The sequence below is a fragment of the Garra rufa genome, chromosome 10 (assembly GCF_049309525.1).
Source record: "Garra rufa chromosome 10, GarRuf1.0, whole genome shotgun sequence".
In the NCBI taxonomy this organism is placed as follows: Eukaryota; Metazoa; Chordata; class Actinopteri; order Cypriniformes; family Cyprinidae; genus Garra; species Garra rufa.
The window spans coordinates 13,576,064-13,598,476 of NC_133370.1; the positions used below are offsets into that span (position 1 = coordinate 13,576,064).

The 22,413-nt window shown below is 36.5% G+C and overlaps 2 protein-coding genes across 4 annotated transcripts; one reads left to right on the plus strand and one right to left on the minus strand.

Annotated features, from left to right (window-relative positions):
- Positions 1 to 38: 38 nt before the first annotated feature.
- On the minus strand, positions 39 to 8,270 carry tmeff1a (transmembrane protein with EGF-like and two follistatin-like domains 1a). Its single transcript, XM_073848050.1, has 9 exons — positions 7,873 to 8,270; positions 4,934 to 5,043; positions 4,682 to 4,811; positions 3,038 to 3,064; positions 2,660 to 2,753; positions 2,297 to 2,445; positions 2,097 to 2,214; positions 1,853 to 2,011; positions 39 to 988 (listed from the first exon to the last, which is right to left on the minus strand). The coding sequence occupies exons 1-9, from the start codon at positions 8,093 to 8,095 to the stop codon at positions 904 to 906; spliced, it is 1,095 nt and encodes a 364-aa protein (XP_073704151.1). The 5' UTR covers positions 8,096 to 8,270; the 3' UTR covers positions 39 to 903.
- A 1,992-nt stretch (positions 8,271 to 10,262) lies between these two features.
- Positions 10,263 to 22,093, plus strand: slc39a6 (solute carrier family 39 member 6). Of its 3 annotated transcripts, none has more exons than XM_073848043.1 (11): positions 10,263 to 10,803; positions 13,208 to 13,894; positions 14,027 to 14,174; positions 14,275 to 14,376; positions 15,658 to 15,827; positions 17,322 to 17,498; positions 18,112 to 18,202; positions 18,284 to 18,625; positions 20,108 to 20,188; positions 20,309 to 20,499; positions 21,542 to 22,093. In XM_073848043.1, exons 2-11 carry the CDS (start codon positions 13,217 to 13,219, stop codon positions 21,692 to 21,694), a joined length of 2,133 nt encoding a protein of 710 aa, XP_073704144.1. In that variant the 5' UTR covers positions 10,263 to 10,803; positions 13,208 to 13,216; the 3' UTR covers positions 21,695 to 22,093. The 3 variants fall into 3 exon arrangements, with proteins under 3 accessions (XP_073704144.1, XP_073704143.1, XP_073704145.1); XM_073848042.1 differs by lacking the exon at positions 10,263 to 10,803 and adding an exon at positions 10,932 to 11,038; XM_073848044.1 differs by lacking the exon at positions 10,263 to 10,803 and adding an exon at positions 11,061 to 11,446.
- The last annotated feature ends 320 nt before the right edge of the window (positions 22,094 to 22,413 follow it).

The window sequence follows — 22,413 nt, forward strand, 5'->3', positions numbered from 1 at the left end:
AAACACAGACTTGGCAATCCTGCTCTGGGCCCTCAGTGTAAATCTATGGGATTTTTTTAGGCCCGTTATATTGTCCCCCAGTCATAAATCTTATAGCTTATGGGTGGTTGCTTACTGGCCAAAGTTTAAAAAATCCACCACAAAGTGTTATTATGGTCCCTATATATGGCTCAAGGCCAGGGTTGCCAAGTCTTAATTTTTTTTCACAGAATTGGGCTACGTTGTAAACTGTTGTTTAAACTACTGTTTTAACAACTGTTATCATATTGATCATATTATGCACGTTGATCATAAACAGCTCAAAGGCTTTCTACCAGTTTACATTCTAGCCCAATTCTGTGGAAAAAAATTTAGCTATGTTGCAAACTGTTGTTTAAACTATGCCATATTCCTCAACTGTTATCATATTGATCATGTTATGCACATTGATCATAAACAGCTCAAAGGCTTCCTACCAGTTTACAATGTTAAAAACGTGGACTTGGCAATCCTGCTCAGGGCCCTCAGTCAGTGTAAATCTGTAGGATTTTAAACTGGTTATATTGTCCTCCAGTCATAAATCTTATAGCTTATGAAAGTAATTGCAAACAATCTTCTCAAAAATATACATACAAACACTCTAGTATCATGCTAGGATGTTTTGCATGGAAATAATTATATTTTGTTCAGAAAATGTAATAATCTACTAATGTAAACATTTCACCACGTGGATTTACTGCATTTGGACTAATAAGACAGTGAGGGAGAGAGATGACAAAATGCAAAATTGAGAAGGGGAGACAAAACTGGGAATGTTGAGATTTTAAAACAAAAAAGATCTTGGTGACAGGGTAAAATAAGGCCACTGAAATACTAATGTTTAAAAGATAGTTGTGCAGTTGTCTGTGTTATAGTAATCAGCAGCTATACAGTCCTGCGTCCTCCTTCTTTGTGAAAGTGACCCAGGTTCTGTTTCTGAAGACGACCTCTTGGCTTTTTTGGATGAATCCTAAAGGCAACAGTTTAGAGGACTGATGAGTTTGTGACATGTTTACTTGTTTCTGCAGTTTAAGTCAAAAGTATACATACACCTTGCAGAATCTGCAAAATTGTAATTATTTTACCAAAATAAGAGGAATCATACAAAATGCATATTTTTTTAGTACTGTCCTGAATAAGATATTTCACATAAAAGACATTTACATATAGTCCACAAGAGAAAATAATAGTAGAATTTATATTATATTATTATATATAGAAACTTTATATAGAAAAATGTACACATGATCATTCTGTTCAAAAGTTTACAACCCTGGTGCTTAATGCATTGGGTTTCCTTCTGAAGCATCAGTGAGCGTTTGAACCTTCTGTAATAGTTGCATGAGTCCTGCAGTTGTCCTAAGCGTGAAATGATCAATCTCAAAAGCAGACAGTCATTGATAGAAAGGGTTCAAGTACACAAAAATACTAAGAAACCACAGAATTTGTGGCACATTGAACAATTATTTTTTTCTGAAGAACAACAGGCAGTTTGACTGTTCAGGACAAACAAGGGACTCATGAACAACTATCACTGAACAAAACACAGCTGTCACATCATTCAGGTAACAGTATTAAGAATCAAGTGTATGTAAACTTTTGAACAGGGTCATTTTTATTAATTAAACTATTGTGACTATATTTAAATGTTTTTAATGGGAAATATCTTATTCAGGTTAGTACTAAAAATAACATGCATTTTGTATGATCCCTCTTATTTTGGTAAAGTAATTAACATTTTGCAGATTCTGCAAGGTGTATGTAAACTTTTGACTTCCACTATATATTAGCAATTATTTTGCGCATGCTTGTGTGCATCTAATGTGATTTTTACCTTATGATGCATATTATGATAGCAATGATGATGCTGATCTGTACAGCAGCAATGATCGCAGCAATCAGGATGTATTGAAGCTTCTGTCCATTGGGTACCACGTATAATTCACTGAAGTCTCTGTGCTCACACTGCACACCAGAGAACCCCACATCACACCTAAACAACAAGACCATTACTGACCAAAACTAAAAACCCCTCATTTGACTACAATACATGACTTGTGCATGTTTGTGGGTCACACCTGCACGTTGCAAGGCCATTTTTCATCTCACAGGTTCCATGCACACAAAAGCTGCTGTTGATTTCAGCACAGGGCATTGCTCCGGCCACACTGACTCTGTCCACTAGATCCACTGAATCTGTAGGATGAATCAAGCAGAGAGACGTGTCATATCTGATTACAGTAAATATTTGTCTCTACATGTGCTTGTGTGTGTTTACCTGGACATTGTCCAAGGTATTTGACATCAATCTGAGCTTGTTTCAAGCAGGAAGCTTCTCTGACCTCACATGGATTACTGTAAGACCGTCCATCTGATCCACACACTGGATTCATGTTGTATCCACTGCAGTCTATATTACACACACACCTGCACAGAAAATTCATGTTACCTGCACGTTTGCCTCTATAGCAGGGTTTCCCAAATGGGAATTCATAATGGAAATTTACTGAAATATGAACACTAAAAATGGAGGTAGGGCCTACTTCATGTAAGCATCTAACATCAAATAAAGGTATTCGGCTGACAAAATGTTTAGGAACTTCTGCTCTGTAGTACATAAACACAAAATACATTGACTAACCAAATGCCTTCAGAGTCTTCATCACACTCTGCTCCGAACTTGCAGCTAGAACACTTAGAGAATTTGCTGGGGTCCAGTCCTGAACTCTCCAGATCTACACACAAACATTCATACATGGCTTATATTGCACTGAATGTCACATATTATTTTCTTAATTTGTGTTCTGAAGATGAACGAAGTTTGGAATGACATGATGGTAATTAATAACAGAATTTTCATTTTTGTGAAATGGATTATCAAAAAGTCAAGAAAAAAGGAGGGTGAGACTTGGTTTTATAAATCAGTTGTTGACTGGCTGAATGTAGTTCTGAACCTTGGAGTCAATTTTAAGATTTGGAAAAGTCCAACATATGCAATAAACATAGAAAAATGACAAACCTATATCTCCTGATGCCGACTCAGCATCTGATAAAAAGATAAACATCATGTAAAATGCCATGAATGTTTTAAAATTCTTTATTACACATTAGGGCTGCAACTAACGACTATTTTAATAGTCGACTAGTCACCGACTATTGAAACGATTAGTCGACTAATCGGATAATTATTCAATTTTTCTCAAATTTAGCATGAGATTGCTTTAACTATGTGGAAAATTATAGTAAACACAAGAAAGAAGGGGGTACTTCAATAAAAAATGCATATTTTGCTGCTGATAGGCCAATTCATACTAAAAGTAAATAAAAATGCCCTGTCTAAAACCAATTAGGCACAGTGCTCGGTCAGTACAGACATAAATGCATAAATTAAGAAACTCTATAATTTTTTTAATGGACAGGCACATTTGTTTTATAAGAAAAAATAAATTAAAATCAAGTAAACATTTTCTTCCTGTAAACCATCAGCAGCAATAAAACAGTAAACAAAAATGTATATCCAAAACAAAACGTATTGGCTTCCATGTTATTTAAATCTTATCGAGGCCAGCCAAACTCCGTTTCATTCAACTGTCCGACGTGCTTTCTCTTTAAATGTTCGTGGCGTGCATCACAGAGGTGCTGCCGTGATGCGCAAGGACTGCTTTACAAACCATGCAGGTAATATTTTAATTCGCCGTAGCAGGCTAAAATGCTCCCAAACTTTACTCCTGTTTCATACATACTCAGTCTGCAGTGCGTCTACAGTCCGTGTGCGTTACGTATGCGGTGCAGAAGCAGCACAGACTCGTTTTGCTTTCACACAGAACGCGTTTGCAGTCCGTACATTGTGAACGTTCTAATCCGTTAACATGGGTGTGGAAAAAAAAAACGCACTCCAGACGGAGTATGTGTGAAACGGGCGTGTTTTGGTACGCGCAGCTGCTGCGTTGGACGCCGCCATTTCTGTATGTTATCGCTCAGCATAGAAGCTGCGTATGTGCGACTCTCGGCAGAAAGATGCCTCACTCGGTTGTCTGGCGACAACATCGACAATGAAATTCATTGTCGACTATTTCTATTATCGATTTTTGTCGACAACGTCGACGAATCGTTGCAGCCCTATTACACATGACTGCAATTATTCAGTTATTATAAAAATTTCAATAACTTGACAAAATATGCAATTTAAACTTTAACTATGTGATAAAATTAGCTCACGTTTTCGTGATAATTTACTCACCCCCATGTCATACAGGGATATCTTTCTTTCTTCAATCGAAAAAAAAAATAAGGCTTTTGAGGAAAACATTCCAGGATTTTTTCTCCATATACTGTAGTGGACTTCAATGGTGGCCAAACTGCAGTTTCAATGCGACTTCAAGGGCTCTACACAATCCCAGCTGAGGACTGCACTGAAACAGAATTTGGCCCTTCAACCTGTTGTCCACTATTTGGAGAAAAATCCTGGAATGTTTTCCTCAAAAACCTTAGTTTTTTTTCGATTGAAGAAAGAAAGACACGAACATCTTGGATGACGTAGGGGTGAATAAATTATTAGGAACTTTTTTATTCTGAAAGTTAATAAATCCTTTAAGTGAGAAGTACTGATTTTCTGTTTAACTGCTATTTTTGTAAAAGCATTTGATGTGGTGTTTTTGCTAACCGGGATGACAGTGTCCTTCTGTCATTATGGTGATTGTGGTCTGCTGTTCACAGGCAGCTTGTCTTAGGAAACATTCACTTTGATAAGTGGTACCATCGGACCCACAAACTGGAGCAAAGCTCTGTGGGCACTGAAACAAATAAACAAACAAACAATGAATTCTGAAAGCTGAAAGACAGTAACTATGACAAAATCTTAATCAAAACAATAACTGAGAGCTTCACATCATCCATTGCAGCAGAACAAACAAACCTGAAACAGACAAAGACACTCCAGGTGTGATCCGTTGTACCTGCATATTCCTCCAAAAGAACAACTATATTCATCACACACATGAAGGTCAGTTTTCTTCTCAGATAGACCTGGAAAAAAAAAAACTCTTTCAAAATCTTCATGTGCATGTGTGTGAATGTGTTTGTCCACACAGAGACAGTACAACCTGAAAACCTACATTACAGATGATACTTATCTCACCAGGACAAAGGGTAGAAGTTTATATAAGGATATTTATGGAAATAAAAGAATAACCCCTGCTGAAGAAAAAAAACAGCTAGGCTATGGCCAGTTTTATCTTGTCATAGCTGGTCAGCAGGCTGGTTTTAGAGGGGTTTTGGCCACCAGCTAAAACCAGCCTGGCTACGCTGGGAGACCAGCTAAAACCAGCATTCAGCTTAAACCAGCTAAACCAGCCTAGGCTGGTTTTTGCAGGTTTTTTTTGCAGGGATAAAATGCAGTAAACGGTAAAACTGTTTGCACTACAAACCAGTGTGTTTATAATTATGATAATACATTAAAAATGGTAAGACCAATTTGCAATATCAAGCAGCAAAACAAACTGTCTTGTACAGCTTAAAATAGACCCATAAAATGGACAAATGGCCACACCTGTTCTTACAGAAAGAAAAAGGTGGATATACTGTAGATCCTACTCAAACATTTTAAACCAGCCTACGATAGATTGATGGTCTTAGTGTTTTGTTTAATAATACAATAATAGAACACATAGGTGTTGGAACCATTGTATGTGGGTGGGACAGGACCAGTGATATTGGACCCAACCACTTTTACCGTCTCTAATTCAGTCAAATCCATTGTATGACAAATACCCTAATAAATTAAACTCCATTTAGCTACAGCCTTAAATAACATACTAATGTTTCCTCAAATCCATTCCACCTGGCTCATTCAGACTCAGAGTCCATTTAAATTAAACTTATTCCGTGTTTTCACTAGTTACTCGCGACTGCTGTACTCCAGAGACACAACAAAGTAAACCAAGCAGCATAACCTTACCTGCTCAGATACACCTAACCCAATACTTTATTTCAACATTTAGATTATTTAATTCATTTTTATTTTTATTGAAAACAAATGCCTTGACCAGCTGGTCAACCAGGCTGGTTTTAGGTCATAGCTGGTCAGCAAATTTGTTTTAGAGGGCTTTTGCCAACTTTTTGGCTGGGAGACAACCAGCTAAAACCAGCTACTTCCAGCTTAAACCAGCTAAGACCAGCCCACCAGCCTAGGCTGTTTTTTTTTTTTTTTTTTTTTAGCAGGGGCCTATTTGCACTAAAAAGTTTATTAAAAGGCACCAGACTACAGAAAATGGAATATACTACAGTACATTTTTTTTTTCTGGGGGAGGACCCACCCACATTTATTTTGCTTCTGATGCCCATGAAAAATGAAATTTAAAAATGATTAATCATTATTACCTTTTTAATAAATGTTTAAGATAAAAATGCAACCACAAAATTACACCAAACATGTATCAAACTTCATTTGCGTGAGGGTTAAATGTAACATTCACAAAGCAAGAAAACTATTTGCTTCTGACTTTTGTTGACTATTATCATCACTTCAAAAAATCTCCACTAATAAAAAGCTTGTTATAAAATTTGTAAAATTGTAAAGTTGTAAAATAAAATATAAATTGCATATATTTTGTTTATTTTCATCTGTATTCCCACATTTGTTTTGTTCTCTAATATTGTATTTTACTTAACATTTATATTTTGCAAATAATAAAAATAAAAAAACACTCCATACAATTGCATAAGGACAGTTTCTAAAAATTTTCTAGACTCCTAAGACTGTAAAAATGCTACCATAAAAATCTTTTAATTGGTTATAGTATGTTTCCATACTGTATAAGGTGAATAACTGTGATTACATTTAATGAAATTTTACAGTAAAATACATGACACTTCATATTTGATGTTTTTTCATTGAAATAGCCATGTTTCTTATTAGTTTTTTTCTTATCAGTTGTGTACAACTGATTATGTACGCCTCTCTACCGGATTATTATTCCTAAAATATATATGTTATTCCTAAGAATAATATATGTTTACTGTGCATTGCACTACAAATCATTTTGCATTATGCTCTGCTTCCACCAAATCTCTCTTCTGCAAAATTTCATGTAAATATATCTTTTGCACATCTCTTGACAATACAGCTCAACTTGTACTTGTATTGCTAACTGTAAGTCTAATAGTACACTGTGTGTACTGGGTATGTATGTGTATTTTGCACATTGTCATCTGTATAAACCTGTAGCTATATGTAAATTGTCTCTGGAGATTGCTTCCAAGAATTTCACTCACCTAGGCACAGGTGCTGTGGTGACAAAAAGTGATTTGATTAGGGGTTTATCTAAGATCTAATATTTACTGCATTATTTCACTATCCTTCATGTTACCATGATGGTGTTTAGTATGGCACAGTGCACCGTCCATATATTTCTTTTCAAAGCTTTTGGAAAAGCTGCTTGTGATGAGCTTATAAAGGTACAAAACAAATGTTAGTGTTTCAGTAGGTAACAGTTTTTTTTTTTAAAGAATGAATTTAAGTTAAGTCTGTAAAACCTAAAAAAATGTGTGGTAACCACAGCTGCAGGTATTTTACTGTAAATGTCACAGATAGCTTTTACAGTGTACATTTTACTAATTTGTTGTCCTTTATTTCAGCAGATTTTCATGAACTAACCATCTTAAAACTTATTAACATAAAGAGACAAGAGACTACATTTTTACAATTATTTGCTATAGTTCTTAAAATGCCAGAGCAAGTTTAGATTTACGGTTTTAGATGATGGGTTTTACATTTAGCTTAAATTAAAAACAAGTTACATTTATGGACCACCAGTGCACCAGCAGTAAACAAAGACGTGTGTGTATTCAGCGCACCTTCACATCCTTTGTCATCTTCAGATAAACAATCGCTATCCGTGTCGGACGTCAGGGCCCCGGGCATCTGCACGAGGACCAGCAGCCAGAACATCGCGAGACAGCATCCAGCACCTGCAGCGCACGATCCACCGGACATAATGCGGCTGAATACGAGGATATGCCAAATGACGCGGAACTGTTCATTCACATGAAAGCTGATGCTGCACTTGCTGCGGCTCATTTCTTCCTGTCATCGGTCCGGCTGAAAGAAGGGCCAGTGACCCGATACCTTCAGACGCATCACACCAGCTCACACGCTCCAATTATCCTATACTGTCTCTCTCGCCCAGAGACTGTCTCAGTTTCCTTCACTACCCTTCATCCACGCGAAGATACAAACAGACGGACACAGAAACGGAGAGGGAAATAAAATTCCACATCCACAAAACGCGACGGACTTGAATGTGGTCACGTGAAACCATTATAGTGCAAAACACACCTTCATAATACAGTCAGCATTTTACAGAATATTTTTTTTCTCGCTCATTTTTTTTTTTTTTTTTGCTTTGGTTTTACCACAGCAACAGTATAAAATAATTAAATATGAATATATATGTACAATAGCGTATGTGTTTACAATATCATACAATACTTTTTTATTACACTAAATACCTTTATCTGCTTTGTGTTTTGAGAAGGGGTTCCCACACAAAGAAATGAGATGAAAATATGAAATAACATTAATTTCAACATTTATTCTTAGAGTGTGAAGCAAAGCATGCTGAGAAATAGAACACAAATCAATTTATCTCAACTACATACATTTCTACATAATAAAGGTAAGCAAACAGATTACTACTACAGTTTTACAATTAAGATCAGCAAATTGCTGTACATCAACTAAAACGTGTTAGCTGTTCTAGGACATTTGTTAGTTTTTACAGTGTACAAAGATGCATACTCTGTAAGAAAAAATATGATATTCTAAAGACATATATGACTCTGGACCACAAAACCAGTCATAAGCACAGGTAGGATATTAGGATATTAAGTTCATGCTCCATGAAGATATTTTGTAAATTTCCTACCATAAATATATCAAAACTAAATTTTTGATTAGTAATATGCATTGCTAAGAACTTAATTTGGACAACTTTAATGGTGATTTTCTCAATATTTAGATTTTTTGAGACCTCAAATTCCAGATTATTAAATAGTTGCATCTCAAACAAATATTGTCTTTTCCTAACAAGCCATACATCAATAGAAAGCTTATTTATTATGTATAAATTTCAATTTAAAAAAAATTGTCCATTATGACAATTTTTGTGGTCCAGGGTCACATTAAATAAAGTTGTATTCCGATTAAATTTTTGTAGGCTTATAGCCCATTCTTAATGTGCAAAAGCCAAAACACTTTATCAATATATTATGGAAAACGGCTTTATTAAAAGTGTGTCTTTTCTCCAACCACTATTATTGTAATTTTGTAATACTGAATAAACATTAAAATAAAAATAAAATGTGTTGCTTTTCACAATAAATAATCAAAACAGTAAACTTTGAGTGCCTTAAAATCAAAAACTTAAAGCACAGCAAACACAGTAAAATTAAATAAATAATTTTACCATTTAAAATAACTGCTTTCTATTTGAAAATATTTAAAAATGTATTTTATTCCTGTGATCAAAGCTAAATTTTCAGCATAATTTCTCCAGTCTTCGGTGTCACATGATCCTTCAGAAATCATTCTAATAGGCTGATTTGCTGTTTAAGAGCATTTATTATTATTATTATTATTATTATTATCATCATCAATAACAGTCAAGTAAATCTATTTCAGGATTCTTTGATGAATAGAAAGATCCAAATATCAACATTTATCTAAAATAAAAAGCTTGTGTAACATTACACACTATACCATTGAAAAGCTTTGAGTCAGTATATTTTTATAGAAATCAATACTTTTATTTAGCAAGGATGGTTTAAATTGATTAAAAGTAATGCATTTATAATGTTACAAAAGATTTCTGTTTTCAGATAAATTCTGTTCTTCTGAACGTTCTATTAATCAAAGAAACCTAAAAAAATATACTCAGCTGTTTTGAACAAAATAACAAATGTTTTTTTAGCCAAAAATTACAATATTAGAATGATTTCCGAAGGATCATGAGACTGGATTAATGATGCTAAAAAAATCAGCTTTGAAATCACAGAAAAAAAATTACATTTTCAAATATATTCTAATAGAAAGCAGTTATTTTAAATAGTAAAAATATTTCAAAATGTTACTGTTTTCGCTGTACTTTGAATTAAATAAATGTAGGCTTGGTGAGACTTCAATTAAAAACATTACAAATCTTACTGTTCAGAAACTTTTGACTGGTAATATAAAACATGTTTATGTTTGTAATTATCTCTCAGAAAACTCCTGACAGAACACATACTTTCCTTTTGTATTATTCTAAAAAAACCCCAAATATTTTCTTTTTAGGTTAGACTGTATGTCCTCACAAACAGCTAAATAATCACGTGTGTAAACACGAGCCTATCTGTATGTGATATTTGTTCCTGGGTGTGTGTGTGTTAAGGGATCCTGTTCAGCCACACAATGGTCATTAGTACATGTATGAACTTTATCAGCATATGGATAGCTAAATAAAGACGAGCTGCCTAACCGTTTTAACTACTAGTACAGGTCATCAAGACGAGATTTTCAAAACAATTCTCTTAATTTAAATCTGTCAACACAAATGTAGTCCAAAACAAATATTTACCATGTTAAATACTGTTGGACTGGAGATGAATCAGACAACTACGCGGTCATGTGACTAAATCTAAACCAATGATATCAGCTTCCAACACTTCTCTAAAAAAAACACCTTCTCTAAATCATCAGACTCGACCTCGGAACGTCCTCTTTTTGATTCGCATAATCACATCGAATCGGTAAGTATAACGTTTCTGTTCGTTTTTCGTTAACTAGTGTTAGTTAGAGTACGTTAGTGGCAGGGAAGAGATGTAATCGCGCCATCCTCCGTGTAATAAAAGACCCTAGCTATGTTTCCGGTTTTATAGTGACGTTTCTTTGCACACGGTCTGGTCGAAGTGCTCGTGGTGTTGTGTGCAGAACCGCCGTCCAGAACGCGCTTACTGTCGAGCGTGGTGCGCGTGTGAACTCCCGGTAAGCAGTAAATGCTATTGATTTATGATCAGACCCGTATCAGTGTAGACATCCCAATTAGGATGAGAGAAATTCGCTGTGAAGGAAGGAAGCAGCTATAGGCCTCGTGTCGCCTGTTGTTCTTCCACATCACTTCTGATGTATCTGTTAAATGTGAAAGAAGTGATTTCAGAATCTCAGAATAACGAAATCGACCTGCAACCAAATAAGAAACGACATTATTATGGTAAAAACGATGCGTGTCGTGTTTGTCGCAGTGTGTAAACAAAGAGTCAGTGATGCGCGGAGTGTTTAGGGATGTAGCCTGTCAGAAACACCGGTGATAGAAGTGCAAGAGGACAAAATCCACCTGTTTTTGACGTGTGGCAACATTTTCCTCAGCCAGAAAGCACAATAACAGTATATCAGGTGAACCCTTTTCAGAAGAATGAGAGTGTTTATGTTTTCGTTTTTTAGACCTTATTGACGTTTTTGTAGCTAGTTGTATAATATGTATTCCCCCTTAAAATAATGTTGGTCTGTTTTTATCTCAGAGCTGTTTAAATTCTGTACCGTATTAAAAAAATTACCATAATTGTCTCATTTACTAATAATTGGGAGTATTCGTATTTATGCGCACGGAGAAGTTCTCAGGCTATATTTGCGTGTATTTCACAACTCGTGCATACACAAGTCAATTTGTTTTTAATCTCGTTGTTGTTTTAAACCTCGTCCAAATGCCAAGTTCCAATGTTACTAAATTTGGAGTATTTCAGATAAGCCACTGTATACTCAAGGTAATTTGGATAAAACACTCCCAAACTATATCAACACATGTGTCTTCCGCAAAACCTTTACAGACGTCATTTAAATATACGAAGAGTGTTTGGGATGAAATATCTATGTATGAGATGTTATTATAACATCCACCCAGAATATGTGATTTTATGTGTATGTGTGATTTCAATTGTTCCTGTATATTTTTCATAAAACATTTTGTAATTTAAGTTATTGATGAAACATGATTTATTTGTGCACACGCACAGATGAATTTCAGTTATATTCAATTAACTGTAGTTCAAAAACTATTATCAGTTATTAAATGTTTAGTTGTTTTTGGTAAATAAAAGGAATCTTTTCATCTTCACACAAATTGTAGCAAGAAAATGCTACCAGTCAAAAGTTTTTGAACAGTAAGATTTTTAATGTTTTTTTTTTTTTTTTTTAAAGATGTCTCTTTTGCTCACAAAGCCTGCAAAGCCTTTTGATCCAAAATACAGCAAAAACAGTACAATTTAAAAATATTTTTACTATTTAAAATAACTGCTTTCTATTTGAATATATTTTAAAATGCAACTCATTTCTGTGATGTCAAAGCGGAATTTTTAGCATTACTCCAGTCATATGATCCTTCAGAAATCATTTGATTTGCTGCTCAAAAAACATTTAGTAGTATTATTAGTAGTATGAATAATATTATTGTGATTAATATTAATGTTTAAAACAACAGAGAATTCAGAAGAACAACATTTATCTGTAATCTTTTTAAGATTAGAAATGCCTTTATTATCACTTTTGATCAATTTAAAGCATCCTTGCTTAATAAAAGTATTAATTTTCTATATTTTCTTTCCCCCCAAAAACCCCCCAAATAAATAAAATAATAAATAAATACTGACTCCAGGCTTTTGAATGGTATAGTTTATAATGTTAAAAAAGCCTTTTATTTCAGATAAATGCTAATCTTTCTGTTCATCAAAAAAAGAATCCCAGGAAAAAAAATGTACTCAACTATTTTAAGCATTAATGGTAATAATATTATTATTATTAATAATAAATGTTTCTTGAACAGCAAATCAGCATATTAGAATAACTTTTGAAGTATCATGTGACACTGAAAACTGGAGTAATGGTGCTGAAAATGTATCTTTGATCACAGGAATAAATTACATTTTAAAATATTACAAATAGAAAACTGTTATTTTAAATAGTAAAAATATTTCATAATTTGTACTATATTTGCTGTACTTTGGATCAAATAAATGCAGGCTTGGTGAGCAGAAGAGACTTCTTTAAAAAATCATTAAAAATCATACTGTTCATTTTCTTTTCTTCTCTTTTTCAGATTGTAATGTTGACATTGTGCAATTACAGCACTCGGACAATAACCGATATTTTTCTCTGTTTTAGGATGCCAGTATGATTGTCAGGTGGCCACACCTCTTTCCAGTGATGTCACTGACATTGCTGTGGGCGTGCTCAGTGCAGGCAGGTTCAAACTGCAAGTCTATGGCCGTCCAGACTGATGGTCAGATGGCAGAACAAGCACAGCAGCGCCATCTACATGCTCTGTTTGACAAGTATGGCCAAAATGGGAGTATCTCATTAGAAGGCTTGCACAACCTACTAAAGGGGGTGGGGCTAGACCGCATCCGAAAAGTGATGGTGCATCACAGCAGCAACGAACATAATCACACGCACGAGCATGATCACGCGCACGCTCATGTGGACAAACTCACCACACACACACATTCTGTCACCAGCAAGAAGGGGGGTATTGACCATGATGTGGAAAAGAGTGACACCGTGCCAAAAGTGCAGTCTGATCCCGCCTCGGGGAAGAAAAGCCAATCGGATGCTCATCATAATCTCTACATGAAGATGAATCAGGACTTAACCACAACTTTGACCACCCCCTCCTACGTTACAAAATCACGGCGAAGCAATCGTAGTGCCGACTATGATTTATCACAAGACCACGCCCCCTTTAACTCAACCCAGAGCAATGAGTCTAACCACACCCATCAGACTGAAGACACACGCACCCATGCGCACGATGACCATGATCACCACGAACTTGACCATTCAAGTCTACCGGTACACAAACGACTGCATTATTTGCATCTTATTTTATTTTAACATTTCTTTAAATGTATTATAACTTTTGTTACACTGTTTTTCTCTAAACCTTTCCACTGACTCTTGAAAGTCCTGTCTTTTCTTTTTCAGTGTCAAAATGCCTCCACAATCCTGCAGTCACATGGCATGACAAGGGAAATGGGTCTCTCTGTCAAGGATTTCAGTTACCTGTGCCCTGCCCTTCTCATGCAGATTGACTCCAGTTCTTGCCTCCAGCATGATGAGGACGACCATTCAGGTGAGCTTTTGAGGATGTGATTTGCATAAAGCATTGTTTTTATGTAACAATTGCAATAGTTGACCAGCAGAATCTCTATAACCATTCATTTTTTTTCCAGATCATTCCCATCATCACAACCACCACCACCATCATCATCACAATCATCATCTACATAATCACACTAATAGCAGAAACCCAAGGAATGCTTCAATTTACATTGGTAAGTATGTGTTATTTAATGTATTTTAGTTCTAGATGCAACAAGGCTAAGTTGCATATTCATTATGTTTATGATAATTGCCTTCCTTTTATACAAAATATATTTTATATCAGGCAAATCACCTGAGCAAGTAGGTTTAGCCCAAAAAAATTATAGCTTTACTTCTGTGGGGTCATTTTGGTTTATATAAACACAAAAACTTAAAGGGATAGTTCACCCAAAAATGAAAATTTGATGTTTATCTGCTTACCCCCAATGCATCCAAGATGTAGGTTACTTTGTTTCCTCAGAAAAACACAAACGAAGATTTTTAACGAAAACCGGTGCAGTCTGCCAGCCTTATCATTGACCTGGATGGGCACCAGACCTTTAAAAGTAAACAAAAACATGCACAGACAAATCCAAATTACACCCCGCGGCTCGTGACGATACATTGATGTCTTAAGACACGAAACGATCGGTTTTTGTGAGAAACTGAACAGTATTTATATCATTTTTTACCTTTGATACACAGCCACGTCCATCTGTCTTGTGCATCAGTCACGTCACATTAGCACGCGCTCTAGCGTAGAATACGCAAACGTCGTAAGGGGAAATCGGTGAAAAGTCCCGGATGAGTTTGCGCAAACTAACGTAATCTTTTAGCTTTAAATCGGTTTAAACAATCAGGATACGCGCAAGTAATTACCATTTTGAATAGCCGCTATACACACAATCTCTGTGCACTGTGTAAACAATGAGTGTCGTATACAGGCGACAGATCGCTTCCGGCGTTTGCGTATTCTACGCTAGAGCGCGTGCTCATTTGACGTGACTGATGCCAAACTCGTGCACATGACAGATGGACGTGGCTGTGTATCAAAGGTAAAAAATGATATAAATACTGTTCAGTTTCTCACAAAAACCGATCGTTTCGTGTCTTAGGACATCAATGTATCATCACGAGCCGCGGGGTGTAATTTGGATTTGTCTGTGCATGTTTTTGTTTACTTTTAAAGGTCTGGTGCCCATCCAGGTCATTTAAAAAAAAAAAGTTAATTCACTATAATAACGGCAAAAGATGAGATTTAACAGTATTTGAAAACATTAGCGTTTTTAAATATGAAATTTAAGTGAGGGTTCACAGATGGCAAAGGCACTCTATATGTAAAAATAGAGGAAATTCACATACACAATACACAATTAAATATCTAATATTGACTGATAATGCAAAAATAACAAGCATGTGTGCTTCTAATGTGAAAATAATGTGTCTAACAAATGTGTGTGTTTGTTTTACAGCATGGGTAGGAGGCTTTCTCTCTATTACTTTGATCAGTTTACTGGCGTTAGTTGGTGTGGTTTTGATCCCACTCATAAACAGAGTTTGCTTCAACTTCCTGCTGAGCTTCCTGGTGGCCCTTGCAGTGGGCACTCTCAGCGGAGATGCTTTTCTCCACCTCATACCACATGTAAGACACACAAACTTTCATTCAAATTTAGTATTTGGTTGTTTTTAAAGGTTAGGTTCACCCAAAAATGAAAATTCTGTCATTAATTACACACCCTTTATGTCGTTCCAAAAAATACGACCTTTGTTCATCTTTGGAACTATTTTATGGAAATTTAAGGTGTGTTCACACTTGTAGTTCGGTTTGTTTGATTAATTTGGTTGGGACCAAAACGGAAAATGATACATTTGGCCCTATTACGCTTAGCGTTCACACTGGCATTTTAGACAACGAACCTAAAGGCATAGTGATATGTTCACAACCTGATTGGTTGGGTTGAATGACGTATATTTCGTAGCGGATCTCTGTCTGCTTGTTTGGTGGGCACCAGGGTTCAGTTGGCAGCGCTCACACTTATTCAAATGGACCACGCTAACAGAGTAATCGCACCAGAGCTTGTTTTAATTTAACCAAACATGACAAGTGTGAACATACCCATCTTGTTTGGTTTGACTGAATCAAACTCAAGTTTGTTTCCCTCCTTGGTACGGATCTTTTGGGCAGAAATTTTGCAGACCAAACAACGGTACTGAGACTCAGCTGTAGAGGTGGTCTCGGTCTGGTTCCAAACAAACTCTGGTACGGTTGAATGGATGAACTAATGAATGGATGACCTTAGCACATGTGTTGTGCACATGTTTATTTACAGTTTCTGGTTTACTTGCAAAAAGGGCAGTGTGAAAGCGAACCACACCAAAAAAAAATTATGTATTTGATCTGGACCAAAGCAAGTGAACTACCTGACTTTCCTTATGTGAATACACTCTTAGATATTTTTTTTTTCATGAAATCCTAGAGCTTTCTGACCCTGCACAGAAAGCAATGCAACTACCACATTCAAGGCCCAGAAAGGTAGTAAGGAGATCGTTAAAATAGTCCATGTGACATCAGAGCTTCAACTGTAAACGCTACAAGAATACTTTTTATGATGCATAGAAAACACAAATAACAACTTTGTTCAACAATATCTTCCCCTTGTCAGTCTTCGACGTGCCTTCACTAAAGTACCACAACGTATTCGTCTGGTGCTGCTAACGCAGGAGCTGGCGTTCTGACATAGACTGACAAAGCTTTTATTTTGTTTTGTTTTTTGCATGCAAAAAGTACACTCGTAGCTTCATAGAATTATGGTTGAACCACTGATGTCATTTGGACCATTTAAACAATGTCAGAAACCCCTCGGATTTTATCAAAAATATCTTAATTTGTGTTCCAAAGATGAACGAAGGTTTTGCGTGTTTGAAATCGACATAGGGGTGAGTAATTAATGACACAATTTTCATTTTTGGGTAAACTAACCCTAACTGTTCTGTCTTCAGTGATCATTCAGAAATCAGTCTAATATGCTAGGTAGGTGCTCAAATCTTACTAAGCCTAAATATTTGAACAGTAGTGTGTACCTGTTATTCTGTATTCTGCAAGAATTCTTATTGACCTTTGATTGGCATCTGTCAGTCTCAGGGTAATCACCACCACGACCACTCTGAGCACCATAACCACAGTGAAGAGATGGAAGAGGATTCCCTTCGGCCTGTCTGGACGGGGCTCACAGCTCTGAGTGGAGTCTACATCATGTTCCTCATCGAACATTTCCTTACCCTTGGCAAAATGTACAAAGACAAAAAGCAGAAGGTCAGCTAAATGTGCAAACACAAGATATTTCATATTATAGTCTTGTAATTCACATACTACTTTTAGCCATTTCAAAAGTCATAGATCTAATATAAACATGCAATTTCTTTTCCATCTGTTTACCTTCACAGACATAACAGACTGTTTTTGTAACTTGTGTGTATTTGACAGTTTAAGCGCAATAAGACACGTAAGAGAACTTTGTTTAGCACTCACATGCCGTGTGACAGCCGCTTTCTGTGCGCGTGCGTTTAGAAAACCCTATATCACAAGTTTAAACTAATATGGTTTAAAATGGATGATTTTAGCCTGATAGACATGATAATCAAAACCAAGCAGAGTATCTGATGTACGAGCTGTAAAGGCACAGGCCTATTCTGAAAAAGGGGGCTGGGAGCAGCAGCTCATTTGCAATTAAAGACACATGCACGAAAACAGTGTGTTTCTGCTTCCACTCAAAATAGGCATTTTCAAAATATATAATAAATGATCTGTGGCCATTTTGAGCTAAAACTTAACAGACGCATTCTGGGGACACCTGAGACTTATTATACATCTTGCTAAAAAAGGGGGAAAATAGGTCGTCTTTAAAGTATTATCTCTATGTTTGTAGGTGCAGAAGAGGGTTGATCTCGCCACAGAAGTTTTGGATTCTGAGAAACTGCCGTCATTAGACAATGACAATGAAGTCAAAACAATTGAAGGTAACTTAACGTTTAACTGTTAATGTTTATGCAGTCAAAATGAAACACTCATACATGATTTTGATATTTCTATAACATCAGGGGCTGAAACGAATGGTGGAAGCGCGTGTGGGCGGGGCGTTGCAGAGGAAGAGGAAGTTATGCTGGGGGAGGAGCTCTACAACGACATAGACTGTGAAAACAAATGCCACTCCCACTTCCATGACACCGTTGGCCAGTCAGATGAGCAGCATCATCATCACCATGACTATCACCACATACTGCATCACCACCACTCCCAGAACCACCACCCGCACACACACACGCACAGACACACACACTCCTACTCGGTCCAGCACTTCCAGGAGGCCGGCGTGGCCACGCTCGCCTGGATGGTCATCATGGGAGATGGACTTCACAACTTCAGTGACGGACTTGCCATAGGTAAATTTTACAAACATACATAGAACAAACGAAACCTTAGACTTAGACTAGCAATACAAGTGTAAAAAGTTTATGCATACAGTTTCCACTATATATGCTTAGGATAAATTTACTGGTGAACTTTGACACCTGTTTTTTAAATATAGTCCACAAGAGAAAACAATAGTTGCATTTATAAAACTGACCCCATTCAAAAAGTTACATACACTTAATTCGTATGTGTTGTTACCTGAATGATCCACAGTTGTTTTTTTTGTTTAAGCATAGTTGTTCATGAGTCCCTTGTTTGTCCTGAACAGTTAAACTTCCTTACCCTGGAAATCCAGAGGTCTCGCGAGAGCACAATTTGAATTGTCTGGTATCAAGCAATGATGCATGTTACTGCAATACATAAGCAATTCTGGGAACCAATCAAATCGGTGTATCTGATGTAGGCGGGTCAGAGGCGTGCTAAGCTGATGACGACAGCGCTGCGACGTCTGGAATCATTTAGTAAACATTGAAAGAGATCTATTCTACAGATGAAAATCGGTTGTTTGAAACGGCTTTGGCCGCTACAATGACCGAGTTAGACTTGGCTTTTCATTTAAAAGAGGAACAGAAAGCTGCGCTCGAATCGTTCCTTTGCAAGAAGGACGTTTTTGCTGTTCAAAAGTTTACAACCCTGGCTCTTCATGCATTATTTCTCCTTCTGAAGCATCAGTGAGGGTTCAAACTGTATAGTTGCATATGAGTCCCTCAGTTGTCCTTAGTGTGAAAAGATGGATCTCAAAATCATACAGTCATTGTTGAAAAGGGTTCAAATACACAAAAATGCTGAAAAAAAACAACTTTATGGGACCTGAAGGATTTTTCTGAAGAACAGCAGACAGTTTAAATGTTAAGGACAAACAAGGGACTCACGAATAACTTGCTAAACAAACAAACAAACAAACAAAAAAAAGCACAGCTTTTCAAACTTCTCTTGTGGACTATATGTAAACATCTCTGATGTGAAATACATTATTCAGGCTGGTATTAAATAATGAAAAATAACATGCATTATGCATGATCCCTGTATGATTTTGGTTAGACAAATGATGTTTTATTAACAAGGTTCGGGAGGAGCACGATCAGATAATCAACCAATTCGGCACAGGTGTAATTTGTTTAGCAAATCATCCTAACCAGCACAACACGTATATAAACTGACCGCCTTCTTACCTCTGTCCTGCGATAGTTTCTTGGAATCCCTCCTCCACCTCAATTCCCCACTTCTAATCTGTTTTTATCCCATACTAGGGATAAGGGGGAGTTCTCTGGGTTCGGCCTGTATTCTGGGCCCGGAGCCCTCCCCCAGGACAGCACACCAAAATATGCTTTCTACATGCTCAAGCAGATTAGATGTTAGGGCAAACTTGTGAATTAACATTTAGCAGATTATGCAAGGTGTATGTAAACTTTTGACTTCAGCTGTAGGTTATATGTAATTTTATATTTCAGGGGCGGCGTTCACAGAAGGTTTGTCCAGTGGTCTTAGTACCTCAGTCGCTGTGTTCTGCCATGAGCTTCCTCATGAGCTTGGTAAGACATTATCATGGTGGCAGCTTTATTTGACTTTAGAAATGTATCAGTGTATGGAAGGGAAATCAGAAGTCCATTGTATTACTTGTATTACCTGGCTTATTCTTCTCTTTTACACAGGTGATTTTGCGGTCTTGTTGAAGGCCGGTATGTCAGTACGACAAGCCATCTTGTACAATCTGCTCTCAGCCATGATGGGTTATTTGGGCATGATCACAGGTATTCTGATTGGCCATTATGCTGAAAATGTTGCCACATGGATCTTTGCTCTCACGGCTGGGTTATTTATGTACGTCGCTCTTGTGGACATGGTAAGTAGCACAGAAACACAGAGAAATGCTGTGATTGTTCAAAAGACATATACATTACATATGTATATTTATTAGTGGTGGGCATAGATTAATTTTTTTAATCTAGATTAATCTCACTGTAATCTTGGAATTAATCTAGATTAAAATGGCTAATTTGAATTCTGCCGAAGGCATTCAGAATATGTGTGCTACCCAAATAATGACTAAAAGTAAGTCTTTGAGAGGGGTTTCTCAAGCCAGGTGGCGCATTAGACCAGGGGCTCATCTCCTGTTTCCAAAATGCGTCACAAACTGCTTGACAATTGCATTTACAACACAATTAACTATACAAACTTGTGTAACCAACTATTCCTACACTGCGTAAAAGGCTGCACGACGTGCACAGGAGCGCACGGGCAAGGATATCTGCGTGCATAGTTAAACTGCGTTGCTTTTAGAAGTGTCAATTCAGTTGTTGCATATAGTTTAATGTCTTTATTTCGGGATTATCGAAGTAAATTATAATTTAAATTTGAGATTTTACTGGGGCACAGCGGATCTTACTAGCCCAGTAAAAAGGGTCTAACAACGCACCTGCCCTGAAGCAAACCCGGCGGCTTCATAGCTGCATCCATGTTAGCACGTCACGTTTGATGTGGTAATTTCACAGTAGGCATACACACAGGTTCGAAGACTCGTTCTCGCCCCCTACAGCGCAATTCGGCTAGGTATACATCCGCGCTAAAATATCAAGGTGAAAGTCATCATAGCTTGCATAGTATAGACCCAGCTCCCAACCCAACTTTGAGAATAGATTAACAGCGATATTTTTTTATCGCCCAAAAAGAGCCTCACGTTAACGCCGATAACGGCCCACCACTAATATTTATTATACAATAATACAAACTGTAGTATATGAATAATACCAAAATAACACTGTTCCTCTTTAACATGTATAATTTTCTAATTAAATGTATTTTTAAGGGAAAATATTTTTTTTTGTGTTTGCAACTTACACATTGTGATAATTCTCTAAACTAGGCCTTTTTTGTGTGTTCTGTAGGTACCTGAGATGTTACACAATGACGCGAGCGAAGCAGGCTTCAGTCACTATGGCTTCTTCCTCCTGCAGAATGCTGGGATACTCCTAGGCTTTGGCATCATGCTTATCATTGCTGTTTTTGAGCACAGGATACAACTTGACATTGGCTTCTGACCTGAGGATCATGCAATAACAGCTTTTTCCGTCACTCCTAAAAACATCACTCCACAAACATCTATTAATGTTGCTCTTAGCCCCTCAATATTGCTTACCTCATGTCCACCTGTGGAAATGCTGGAGACCCTTGTTGATATGTGAGAAGGTGGCAGCAGCTTAATATGCACAAATAATTGTCATCTTATTTGTGGCTTCTGGATGTAAAAGTATTTATAAGTGTTGACTGTTACAATTTCAGTTTAAAAGAGAAACTTGAGCCACATTTAGAATGTGGAGGTGTTTTATTTGTTTGTTACAGTGTTGTAGAGTAATTATTGACACGATTTACATTTTACATTGTTCATTTTGCACATGCTGTCGCTCCAACATTCCAGTAAAGTATTGAGTGTCCCATGATGCCTTTGTCTGATTTCTGTCTCTAAACTGTATTTGCCAATACTTGCCAACGAGCAAGCAGAGTATATACTGTAATAGTATTGAAGCAAATGGATATTCTGGATACAGATTTGCTAAAGATTGCATTTTACAATGGTTTTTAATGGCTAGTTGTTTTTAAGATGATATTTAATAGGACATTACATGACAGCAAAGATCATTTAAATGTAAAAAAAAAAAAAAGTAAATTGGTATGCAGAATTACATTTCCAATATTGACTGATAAAAATATGAAATACTGACCAATAGTGATATTTTAATGTAACTAATATCAACCAGTA